Source organism: Sminthopsis crassicaudata, chromosome 1 (genome assembly GCF_048593235.1).
Source record: "Sminthopsis crassicaudata isolate SCR6 chromosome 1, ASM4859323v1, whole genome shotgun sequence".
Taxonomy (NCBI): domain Eukaryota; kingdom Metazoa; phylum Chordata; class Mammalia; order Dasyuromorphia; family Dasyuridae; genus Sminthopsis; species Sminthopsis crassicaudata.
This window is the reverse complement of record NC_133617.1, coordinates 278,368,989-278,382,472: the sequence shown is the minus strand read 5'-3', so window position 1 is coordinate 278,382,472 and position 13,484 is coordinate 278,368,989. Positions and strand designations below refer to the sequence as shown.

Genomic DNA, 13,484 nt, shown 5'->3' with positions numbered 1-13,484 from the left:
CTTCATTGAGAATTCATCAAAACTTTTTAATATGCTCACAGTAATGTTCATGTATATCATTTGGGCATTAATGGGTTAGATTTTTTTGTTTGCTGGGTTGTTATGGGGTGGGGGAGTTTAGTTAATCATCAAATTATTTATCCTCTAGGCCAAATAGTTAATGGAGCATTTTTTCTTCCCTTTGTCCACTTTAAAAGTCATCCAAAAGAAAGTTTGGTATATTTGTCGTATTCCCTTCCCCATAGGGTATTTAAAGGCAAGTCATGTTTATTTACCATGAACCCTCTAACTCTTAAACAAATAACTTGATTTTAGCTCCTTCAGATCTTGTTGAATGTCCCAAATTTCACTTCAATTGTCCCTCTCTGCTCCTCTACTATTCTTTCTAAGCTGCTCTTCAATAGATTTTTAAAAGTGATTTTTAAAAGCTCTGTTTAAAAGTGAGTGTTACATAGTATAGTGGCAAAATAACAGCATTATTTATTGGTTCAACTTACAGAATGTAACAACATTCTGTTGTGGTTTTTTTTCCTCTTTTTTTCACCTACACTAGTGATGCTAAGAACTTATTCACAGCTTCAAAAGTAGTGTCTATATTAATATAGAATAAGATCAAGATTCCTGAGTTGTCAAATGCTGCTATTTTGAAGCTATCATTTAGTCTTTTTGATTGCTATATAGTACGTACAAAGAAATTCCTTTTCAATTCCTCAATTTGTTAGTATTTTCATTGTGAAACCCTTTCTTCATTGTGACTAAAATAAATGTTGTAACAAACAAAATAATTTTGGTGAAATTTCATCTATCTTTTAATAATTGAATAGGGAATTAAGCTTGCTAGTTTTCTAATAATAGTTTCTAGTGTCTACAATTATTTCTTGAATTTATCTCAGGGCTTAAGCATCTTAGTTCACCTCTGTAAACATGCTTCTTTCAAGTTATCTTCCTTATCCCTTTTTTTCTTAATAAAAATAACATTGAAGGTTACATATAAAACTAAATTTCTGTGGCTTATAGCTTATTTTTAAAATTTAACTTAATATCAACATTGCCCTTATTTTTATCATTGCTATCACTACTTGACCACTTCCCTCTAAAGAATAAAAGCTCTCCTCAGTAGCAAATCTTGCTTTTTCTTGTAGCTTTTTAATTATTTAGTGATGCAATAGCTTGGCCAGAACTCTTCTATCACTTCCCTCTGGTCCCTCTTTACAACCCTTATACATACATAAGCTCTTCAATGCTTATGATGACAAGAACTCAACAAATAAAGAACACTAAAAACGATTTCCTTATACTGATTAAAAGTAATTTCCCCTAGCTTATCTTCATATTTATTCATATTCTTCCTAGGGTTTTGGTTCTTTTCCTAATTCTCTTTAAAACAGTAGCAGTGGTTTTAATATTTGGATCACTTCCCACAGCTGTTTAAGCGTTTTTGAGCAGATGATCAGAATGTATTTTCTAGCTTGATTATGGGATCTCATTGTCTTGGCTGACATTTCTATTTCTCTATTTCTCAGAACAAAAAGTAATAGGAAATGCACAAAACTAGCCATAAAGAGCCCTGAGTTCTGAGGTCTAGCTTAGCTATTGACTAAGTGTAGTTTTAGACAAATACTAGCATTCTCAGGTTGGGTTTTAAAATTATAACAGTGAGAACTATAAAATGTATGTTCAGTTTGTTGATCACATAAAGTATTATGTACCTACTCTAAACCCATTCTATGCTGGATCAAAAGATTTTTTAAGAAAGACAAATTTAGCTAAAGGTGCAGGAAGAAGGGATTGAGCAGTACTAAGGACAAGAATACCCTAGGTAAAATAGAAGAGCAAATTTTCAGTCATTTTGTACAGATTATATAAGTTTTATATGAGTTCAGAAAAAAAAAAGAGGTGATTATAACCTAGTGAGGGAAGACCAAGAGTCAGCAATAAATGTAAAGAAGCTAGATGGGACTCTAGGAAAGAAATGATAAAGACCTAGGACAATATGAAAAATTAAAATAGAGAAAAGAATCCAAGAAAAATTTTATGTGGCTTTCTACCACTTTCTTAGCAACTTAAAAATACTATCATGAGAATAGAGAGGAAAGGGAAAGATGTTAGTATAGATACTTTGAAAAAACTATTGTGTATTCACATTTAATTAACATTTTTTTAACTAATTAAATAACTGAATATTTATAAAACTTATTTAGTATCTTTTAAAAACCTTGATGTTTTGGTTTTTCTGGCTTTGTTTTTTGGTCTTATAGTTAATGGGGGACCTTGGTCTAATGAAGCGCCTAGACGGAACAGCCATACCTTTAATTGTCGGATGCTTGTAAAACCTCTTACTGATTCTGAAGAAGAAAGTCATGATAGCCAAGAAGCACATCAGAAATATGAAACTATGCAGTGCTTTGCTGTTTCTCAACCAAAGTCCATCAAGGAAGAAGGGGAAGGTAGGGCAAAGTGTTACAGAAAGCTTTTATCTTGTATATGTGTTTGTGTATTATAGTATTTTTATATCCCTAATAGTCTAAAATTAATGTATAAGCAAAGAAAAAGTTAAAAGGATTTTCTCATTTGCTTTTTTCTTCTATTCTCCCTCATATTACAGCATTAAGATGGAATTTTATATATAAAGCTTACAAGAATATTTTCAAATCACTTTTCTACGAGTTGAAAATTTGATGTTTCTTGCTAATATTTTTATAGGTGAAACTTAGCTTTAGGTATATTGTGTTTTAAAATGAAAAATATTTCACTTAGCAAGGAATAGGAAAAATGGAAATTTGTCTTTGTACAATATTTGTGCTGCTTTAAAAATTAAATAATGTAGACTAACATAATTTCTTTCTGTTTAACGTTAATTTAAATAATTGCTACTTTTCCCTTCTTTTAATTATAGAAAGGCAACAAAACAACCAATTTTTTTTTTAATTTTTATTTATTTTTTGCTGAGGCAATTGGGGTTGTGACTGTGCCTAGTGACACAGCTAGGAAGTAAGTGTCAAGTGTCTGAGATCACATTTGAACTCGGGTCCTCCTGAATTCAAGGCTGGTGCTCTATTCAATGCGTCACCTAGCTGCCCCAAAACAATCAATTTTTAATTGTGGTTTTAAACATAAATATTTTCTTGTTGAAACTCCCAAAGTAACAATAATTCAACTGTCTCACATTCACATAACATTTTTATGTGTTGTAGACCCTTTTAGCAATTTGGTTAAACTCGTGGACCTCCTCTCAGAATAATACATTTAGATGTGAAAAATAAAATATATGGGATTATAATAGAAACCAAATTATTTAGCTATCAGAATATTAAAGAAAAAAGAAATTCACATATCCCAAGTTAAGAATTCCTGGTCGAAAAAGATATATTACACCATTGTAAATGCTGTGTAATTAGACTTATTTCTGATCAGTTGTGTTCTAGTCATTTTACAGGGATGTAAAAAGAAATGTTATTTTCACTTCAGTCTAACATAATCAAATGTTACAGAAGGAAATGAAAGGATGCTGTAGGCACCATTACTTTTGTTAGATGGGCCTTGTGAATCTACATTACATGAAGTATGTTCTTAGTCTGGAAAACAAATTATTTGTTTCCAAACTAGTCATTTTTATATGGCTCAAAATTTTTCCATGAGCCATTTTTTAAAAATCAGTATAAAACTTAAGTAATTTTCTATTCTTTTTGAGACAAATAATATTGAGCATTTTGATTAACCAGTTAAATAAGAAAAAATTCCTCTTTTTTAAAAAGAAAATTTAAATCAATGTGACCATCCTTGCATTAATGAAAAGATCCAACAGTAACACATTTCATTTCCCACCCTTAACTGTCTCCTTTACTGCCCCCTCCCCCAAGTCTTCTTAGTCAGGCCCTTCTAGTTTCCTACTTTTGGAAGGGGTAGGAGGATATATTAGTTGATGAAAATGATAAGCTTTTTATCACTTTTTACTTCACTGATATAGATGGTTGTATTTTCATTAGTGTAGCTATCGTTATCTGTCTTACCAAAAATAAATAAATACTGATATAAGAAGGATATATTTGTTTGATCCAAGATTTGCACTCCTGCTTGATTTGTGTGGCAAGAAGAGTTCCTATGAAGGAAAGGCCAGTTCTTCCCTCATCGGAAAGCTTTACTACTCGCCAGGATCTCCAAGGTATGTAACTATCATGCATGGTTTTAGAACATCTGTTTTCCTTTAGGGGCTTGCATTGATGACACTAGTGTATTTGAATATAGGCAAGATCACTTCACTGGATACTAGCACCATGCGTGCAGCCATGAAACCAGGCTGGGAGGATTTGGTAAGAAGATGTATTCAGAAGTTCCATGCCCAGCATGAAGGAGAATCTGTATCATATGCCAAGAGGCATCATCATGAAGGTAAGCCTCTTTAATTCACATCATTTTCTTGGATTTTACTCAGCTTTATATACTTTTTAAAAAGTGAGATTACCAGAGAAATAGAATTCCTTTACAAACAACGATTCACAAAGTGGAATTCAGGGCTATTTCTGAGATCCTCAAAACAAAACCAAAAACTAGAAAAAACTATAAGTAAAAAAAAGGTTATTAGGTTATGATTAGTTATCAGTACAGCAGAGTTTGGGAAGGGAGGGAAGGAATGAATTAGAAGGTGTTCTACAGGAAAGTTAAAAAGGAGGAAATAGTAATTCAGTGTTGAGGCAGAGGAAAGGAGTCAGCACAGACAATACACTACTAGAATCTCTTGTATCTGAGAGTACACCATGAGGAAATGCAGAAATACTAAGTGAAATGTTCATAAATTTAGATAAAATACCAAAAGGAGGTCAGTAACTTTGATCCTCAGACCTAAATTCAAAACCTGTGTTAGTACAGTTTCTTTACTAACAGAGCATAGAAATCTTTCTAGTTACTTTCATCATTTTCATGTTATATATTTAACTTTATGAGATCAAAGCATAGGAGAGGGTAGGGGTAGAGTGGGAATAAACATTTCTTGTGTATTTATTATGTCCCAGACACTGTGCTGAGCACTTTACAAATAGTATTTTATTTGATCATTACAAATTATAATGGGTAATTATATGGGTAAGTGCTGTTATTATCTTCATTTTACATTTAAGGAAACTGAGGCAAATAAAAGTTGCATGACTTACCCAGGGTCATACAGCTAGGAAATGTACAAGATAAGATTTGAACTCAGGTCTTCCTGGCCCCAGGCTCATTTTCCTATCACCAATATTCGTTTGGACATAAACATAACCACAAGTACCATCAAAATATGAATAGCTTAAAAGACATTTAAGTAGATGGCAATCTACTTATCTATAAGACTGTCCTCTTAATAGTTTTGCAAAACTTAATTTACCTTATTTCCATTTAAAAATAGATTTTCTCAATGACTAAAGTATTATATATAAAAGTAAAATACTATTTCTTTTTTTCAGTAGATAAATCCAAGTTTTACAGTTAATCTTTTTTATCAAGTGTATTTGTGTTTTAGACTAAACTTAACTCATACTTTTGTGAGGGGATAATGAATTTCAAAGAATATACAAACAATAAAGATAGCATCCATTTTTTCTTTTTTTAAATTTAAGGGAAAATCTTATATCCTTCTGTTTTTCTTTTCTTAGAAATTTGTTGAATGGGTAGACTAAGTAAGTAGGTAATATTTGTCTCAAAGAATCCTGCCACTGGCTGAATCTCTTCATAACTTCATAGCTTCATAACTGAAGCCTTGATAATTTAATTAAACTGAAGTTTTAATCATTGTTGAAAATCTAACTTGTCTTGATAGGTGCCTGTATAATTTGATACTTTACTTTTTTAGATCATTTGTCAAGATAAAAATACTATATAAATTCCCCCTTTTTCCTTTCTTTTTTGCCATTCTACACGTATAATATTTCCAAGAAATATGAAAAAGGTTGACAGAACTTTTAAGTTCATGTGAATGATTAGGCAAGATTAGGCAAAATTAAAGGAATTTCAGTTTGCAGAGAACTAAAATAAAATGGGAATCCTAGTATTCAGCATTTTATAAAAAACTTTACAGTTTAGAAAATCACCTTAACCACTAGGAAATGATATTACTTTCATTCTGAATGTACATGAATTAATTAATATGATTATCAGCTTCATGTTCATTCTCTGTTTTATTGTAAGACTCCTTTCATTTCAAAGATGCCACTGATTTGACCAGTTTTTCTCTTCACAGAACTCCATAAGCAGAAATAAAGATCAGATTATTTTCTTTTCAAAAATGATTTACTGGGACAGCTAGGTGGTGTAGTGGATTGAGCACCAGTCCTGAAGTCAGGAGGACCTGAGTACAAATCTAGTCTCAGACACTTAACACTTCCTATCTGTATGATCCTGGGCAAGTCACTTAACCCCAATTTCCCCCTGGGGTAGAGGGGAGAGAAGATTTAATAGATTCCTCCTTTAGATGTGGAACTTCTATTATGTACTTAAATATATGTTTAAAAATAGTATGAATTTAGCAGAAATATTTGGAAGAGAGAAAGTAAAGAAACTAAATTTTGGGGACACTCTTCTATTGAATCAGAGTATAAGAAAACCCGGAATTACAGAAATTAATGAGAACTATTTCAGTTCCAAAAAGTATACTAGCATCAACTTTTTGAGAATATTAACTAGGGATTTGAAACAACCAATTCAATAATGTCTGTTCCTATCCTCATCAATTATATTACATAGAGTATATACATAAAACAAAATAATTCTAGTATGCTTTCTTGAAACAAAGTATCTTTTATGACATATAGAGCAACTTTTAGGATAGTACATGGATAACTTCATACAACAATTTAGAACAAGATGTAGTCCCAAAATATCACATTCTTTTGAAATTGTTGAAAAAAATTAAGATAATTACCCAGAGTAAAATTTTGTATTATCTGCGGTACAATTCAAACTCATCTTACTAATTGCAAGTCAGTAATGGCAAAATGAGAAAGAAGTCAAAGCTGTATTTGTAAAGTACTTGAACATTATTTACAAGTCCTAAGTACTTTACAAAAGTTTCAACTATGACTTCCCATTTTGTCACCTCTGACTTGAAATTAGGAAAACTTGAATTTGAATTCTAAATCAGACAGAGCTAGTGTGATCCTGGGCAAAGCACTTAAACTTCTGAGCCTCCTTTTCCTCATCAGTAAAAATGAGAATTGGAATTAAATGGTTTCAGGTTCCTTTAAATTTATAATTTTATGACATTATTGTGTAAACATGTTTGAATTTCTTTCTCTGTTCATCATTTAATCCATGTAATCTGATAAATATGTGTGAAAATTAAGACCAGCTCTGAAAAATAACAAAAGACTAGATGATAAAGATAGGTGATATTCTGGGTTGAAATACACTTTTTTATTTAGATATCATGGTTCTAATTATTTTTTTTTAAGTTTCTTTGTTAATATAGGACTTTTCAAAAAAAAAAATTTATCCTGATAGTGAAAGCACTAGATTAAGATATGTATGTTCCATAATAATTTTCCCTCCATTTTAATAGCTTTCTGTTTATATTTTTCTTTTCTTCAAGGAGGTTCTTATAAATATTTAATTTTTAACTTTCTCATCTTCTAACTACAAAAGCAGTACTCTTAGCTTGGACAAAAATTAGGGCTGTTATGAATTAAAAGAATTTGCTATTAAGTAGTTAACAGGTGCTTAATAAGTGCCTACCATTATGCCAGAAGTTGATAAGGAAATGGTAAACCACTCCAGTACCTTTACAAAGAAAACCTCAAATGGGGTCAAAAAGAGTCTGATACAACTTACAATGACTGAACATATGCCAGGAGCTAAGCTAGAAGCTAGAGAATAATCACAATAAAGTGTTGTTGTTTTTTTAAAGGCCTGCCCTTAAAGAATACCAACCATACCTGACACCAATCATTTGAAAGACTGATAGATTACTATTTGTCTTGGGAGGCAAAGACCAAAAGAAAAAAACAAGAGACTAGAAAATACTTTTTGATTTAGTCATAGATTTTTCAAAAGGAAATATTAAGGGAAAAAAATCTTTTTTTTTTTTTTTTAATGTATGATCCTAAGAATATTTTTAATCAAACATAGGGCAAGTGCCCATATACCAGATAATTCAGAAGCTGAGCTGAGTGGATCTCTCAGTTTCTGAGCTAGGCCTTTAACTAAGTTTGACATTAATATCATGATGCTCTTTAGGAATCTGGGAGAGGGGTGGGAGTGACTTAGGGATTTATGAGAACACGTTTGTAGGAGAAAGGCATACTGTCCCAAGTAGGAAGTAGAATGGGTCAATGTTACTGTCCTGATCAGTTGAGGAATTGGGCCTGTGAGCAGCCCCTGCACTTCTATCCTGAATGAGATAAGGAGACAGATTTTAAATAATAATACTTTGTAGGGGAAAAAGTGTTTCTAAGCTCCTTTATGACACAGTTATCCTACAATATAGGGCAGCTAAAATTATTTCATTCTCCTTGTTCTACTTGAAATGTAAGATATTATCATTTATTAGCACACTAGATACAAAGTAAATTCCCTTTAAAATTTTATTTTAAATAGCACTTTATAGCATTTTATATTCAATATAAATATATATAGCTTTTTTGTAGCATTGTTTCAAACTCAGATTTTAAAGTCTTCATATTGATCCTTAAGTAGTTATTAGTGACCTGTGTACCAGACATTATTCTAGGTGCTGGCAACCTAGCAAATACAAATTCTGAAAGATTCCCTACTCACAATGAGTGTGTTAATGTCACATATGTATTGTTCTCTTTTTGTTTTCTAAATCTACTTTTTGTTTGCTTGCCTGCTTACAGTGCTGAGACAAGGACTGGCATTCAGTCAGATCTACCGTTTTTCCTTGTCTGATGGCACTCTCGTTGCTGCCCAAACGAAGAGCAAGCTCATTCGTTCCCAGACTACTAATGAACCTCAGCTTGTAATATCCTTGCATATGCTTCACAGGTAATCTTTGTTCTAAGAAATGCCCTTCCTTCCCAGATTATTGAGAAGTGTTACAAAGAAGAAAATCATCTCAGTGCTTGTCTAGTTTAATAGACACATTAGCTAATCAACACCATACTGTAACAAAGTAAAATATAGTTGTTAAGTATTTTAATTTATATCAGGAATATCTTTCCTTCCTTGCTAAATGTCATGATTTCTTTTTACCTTAAAGTCTTCAATTAAATTTCAAGATTTATTTTGTATTTGTCTTCTTAATTTCATTTTATTTTTACTTCAGTGTTTTCCTTCTACTTCAGTGAAGGAGTACCCATACTGATGAAATTAGGGATTTTTGAAGTCCTAAAGTGTTCTTTTAATCCACCTAAAGGAACTTTTGACCCATAGAAATTAACTTTGCTCTAACATGAGAATTTAAATTAAAGAAAGAAATTTTTGCCTTTAACAGTTGGATAACAGGCAAGGCAGTATATAGAAATAGACAATATTGGTACTGCTTTCTATATGTTCAAACCAACAAATTCCCAATTAGCATTCATAGGAAGGACTTTCTAAAGGAATTCCATGGCTCTGGCTCTTAATTCAAGGGATTGCAAACATTTCATAGTCTAAAGTAAAAGTCAAAAGAATAGATCTTAATATCACAGATTCTTTTAGAAACAAAAACATTACTCAAATTCTAGCTTATTTAGATTTCTTTGTTCATGTGTTAAAATGACTTTTTGGGAAGCTGTAAGAAGATATATAATGTAGCTATAATTAAAGGGTCCTACTCTAAAACTTTCCTCAATTATATAGTTTTTATTTAGGAAAAACTAGTATCAGGAAATCCTCGTTGCCAACTAATAGTAAATCAGATGTACCAAACTGAAAACATCTAAGAGTGATTACAGATATGCCAAATTGCACCTAAATCAAAGCTACTGTTTGACAATTTGTAAGATGTGTTTTATTTGGATTGGTGAACACATTTAGTAACTCAAAGGGGCTGCCAAAGCTTTAAAAGAAAAGCTTTGGCGCTAAAGAAACCATCTACCTTAGAAAACCTGTTTGAGGCAAGTAGGAAGGATTAAAGGCTATCCAAGGCAGTGGGGAAATTTTGCAAAATGAACTGTTCTTTGTGAAGTACACTTTCCATATTGTCTGTCTATTGCATACAAGCTTTGACTTGTACAGGAAAAAATGTTCAGAATTAGATTATTGACTAGATAGTCTCATTCTGAAGATGTTTTCAGTAGTTTTCTTGACTCTAGTTCTTGGATGGGTTTAGTTTTCTACCATTTCAGAACCCAAGGGTTTTTGTTTGTTTGGTTGGTTGGTTAGTTTTTGAAATTTGCTTTTCATCATAAGCCTAATGGTCAAACACCAGAGAAATCTCTAAGCTAATGGATATCTCTTCTGAGGAATTAGGATATCTGACAAATAGCTGGGTATAGTTGTACTGTAAAATGTATACTTATTTGAGTCATTTTTAAATTATTGATTATAGCATTCTTTTAATGGAAGAAATATATAATGTTAAGTGTGTAGCTTACTGTTTTACATAACTGACTTTTATATAATGTCTGCAATTTAAAACAGATGGTTGTTTCATTCTCTCCCTGTTCCCTTCAAGGTCTAAAACCGCAGACATGTTAAGTAGTTCTACTGAAAAACATAACTATTGGTCCCAAATTCTACATGTTCACTCTTGTTGATAATTGTCAGTGGCTTTCATCAAAAGCATTATCTTGTCTTTTAAATGTTAGTCTGTTTTTTTAAAGGGAAAAAAAAGTACAACATCATTTTAAAACATTATGATTAACAGCCTGCTAGATATTTTTTCCTTTTAACTAATATGTTGTATCTTTGTTCATTATACAGAGAACAGAACGTGTGTGTAATGAATCAGGATCTGACTGGACAAGCTATGGGGAAGCCATTGAACCCAATTAGCTCTAGCAGCCCTGCCCATCAGGCCATATGCAGTGGGAACCCAGGTCAAGACATGACCATCAGTAGCAATATAAATTTTGCCATAAATGGCCCAAAGGAACAAATGGGCATGCCAGTGGGCAGGTTTGGTGGTTCAGGGGCAATGAACCATGTGTCAAGCATGCAGGCATCGACTCCTCAGGGTAGTAACTATGCACTCAAAATGAATAGTCCCTCACAAAGCAGCCCTGGCATGAATCCAGGACAGCCAAACTCTATGCTTTCACCAAGGCATCGTATGAGTCCTGGAGTGGCAGGAAGTCCTCGGATCCCACCCAGTCAGTTTTCCCCAGCAGGAAGCTTACATTCACCTGTGGGCGTTTGCAGCAGCACAGGAAATAGCCATAGTTATACCAACAGTTCCCTAAATGCACTACAAGCCCTCAGTGAGGGGCATGGAGTCTCTTTAGGGTCATCGTTGGCTTCACCTGACCTAAAAATGGGTAATTTGCAAAATTCCCCTGTGAATATGAATCCTCCCCCACTAAATAAAATGGGAAGCCTGGACTCTAAAGATTGCTTTGGACTATATGGGGAGCCATCTGAAGGTACAACTGGACAAGCAGAGAGCAGCTGCCACTCTGGAGAACAGAAAGAAAATAGTGATACCAACATACCCCCTGTTGTCAGTGGTGAAAGGTCTGATGGACAGAACAGACTCCATGACAGCAAAGGACAGACAAAGCTTTTGCAGCTCTTGACTACCAAGTCTGATCAAATGGAGCCTTCACCTTTGTCAGGCTCCATAGGAGAAACTAATAAGGACTCCACGGGTGGATTGGCTGGTTCTGTATCAACACACGGAACTTCACTCAAGGAGAAGCATAAAATTTTGCACAGACTTTTGCAGGACAGCAGTTCTCCTGTGGACTTAGCAAAGCTTACAGCAGAAGCCACAGGTAAAGAGCTGAACCAGGAGTCCAGCAGCACAGGTCCTGGTTCAGAAGTGACTATCAAACAAGAACCAGTGAGCCCCAAGAAGAAAGAGAATGCACTACTTCGCTATTTGTTAGACAAAGATGATACTAAAGATATTGGTTTACCAGAAATAACCCCAAAACTCGAACGTCTGGACAGTAAAACAGATCCTGCCAGTAGCACGAAGTTGATAGCAATGAAAACAGAGAAGGAAGAGATGACTTTTGAGCCTAATGAACAGGTAAGGCTTTTCAAAGAAGAATTTTTATTTAATATTTGTCCTAAATATTGTGATTCAGTTTTAAGATATTTTTTCTGTAGTGACAATACAAATGGTGTTAGTAGTTACCACTTATGCGTCTGATCTTGATGACCTGAGAAACAACTAGTACAAAGATAAAGTGATGGGACATGCATGCAATGTTGTACCTAAGAAAGAAAAAGAAAGCCAAAATTGCAAGATTATCTAGTACCCTAAGGGAACTCTAATGTAAAAATACTGAAAAGATTGGATGAAGCCAGGTTACGAAGAGCTTGAAATGCTAAACACTCTAATAATAGATAATAAAGTGCCATTAGAGTTTATTTTGGAATAGAGGAGGGGGAGTACAACAAAGCCAGACCTTCCTTTTGGGAAAATCATTTTGGCAGACTGTGAAGGATAAATAGAGGATGGGAGATCAATCGGGAGGCAGTTACAATACCATGAATGACAGAAGATTATCAAAAGAACTAGTATGGTAGTTGTCTGATTAGAGAAAAAGAGAAGTTTGTAAAAATCAAAAAATTGTAGACATAGAAATAGGAAAATTTGGTTAAACTGATTGGATGTGTAGAATGACCAAGAATGAAGCATTGAGGATAGCACTGAAATTGTAACTGAGAGGATGGTGGTAACTTCAGCATTAATAGGCAAGCTTAGAAAAGGAATGAGTTGGGAAAAGTTAGGAACATACTAAGTTTGTCACATCTGTGAGCTATCCCATTGGAAATAACTCTGTGGGTATTTTTGGTGATGCAGAACAGGAGCTCTGGAGAAAGATTAGAAATGAATCTATCTCAGTATAGAAAGAGTCATCTGAACATATAAAGTCATCTCTATATAGATGATAATTGAGTGTGCAGAACTTGATGAGATCACCAGCTATGAAGGTGTATTTTAAATAAAGAGAAGAGGGTCCAGGAAAGAACCTTAAGGGAGACCAGTAGTTAAGAGGCATAATATAGATCCAGCAAAGAGTCTGAAAAAGAAAGGGTCATTAAAAACAGAAAGAGAATCAAGGGAGAGAAGTGTCAGGAAAATTCAGAGAAGAGGGAAGAGTCAGCAATGTTAAATGACGCAGAGTCAAAGTAACATGAATATTGAGAATAATAGATTTGACAATTTAGAAGATCATTGGTGATTGGAGAGAGCAAGGTCAATTGAGTGATAAATTTGGAAGCCAAACTGCAGGGGGTGTAAAAGAAAGTAATAATGAAACTAAAGACATAAATTGTTGACAGCCTTTTCAAGTAGTTTGGCTGAGAGAAGAGAGGTATGGTATGATATTTGGCAAGGAAGGTATATTTAGTGTGTTTTAAGGGGACAGAGGAAACAACAATTCTCTTTATAGATAGCAGGG

The 13,484-nt window shown here is 33.5% G+C and overlaps 1 protein-coding gene and 1 long non-coding RNA gene across 2 annotated transcripts in view; one reads left to right on the top strand and one right to left on the bottom strand.

Annotated features, from left to right (window-relative positions):
- The window catches only part of NCOA2 (nuclear receptor coactivator 2), a 285,798-nt gene that overhangs the window by 217,509 nt on the left and 54,805 nt on the right, over positions 1–13,484 (top strand). Inside the window, 5 exon segments of the mRNA XM_074278854.1 lie at positions 2,259–2,447; positions 4,061–4,162; positions 4,246–4,389; positions 8,823–8,970; positions 10,834–12,103. Of these exon segments, the coding sequence (XP_074134955.1) occupies positions 2,259–2,447; positions 4,061–4,162; positions 4,246–4,389; positions 8,823–8,970; positions 10,834–12,103 (1,853 nt within the window).
- The window catches only part of LOC141549369 (uncharacterized), a 58,936-nt gene that overhangs the window by 30,019 nt on the left and 15,433 nt on the right, over positions 1–13,484 (bottom strand). The gene's annotated exons all lie outside the window — the stretch shown is intronic.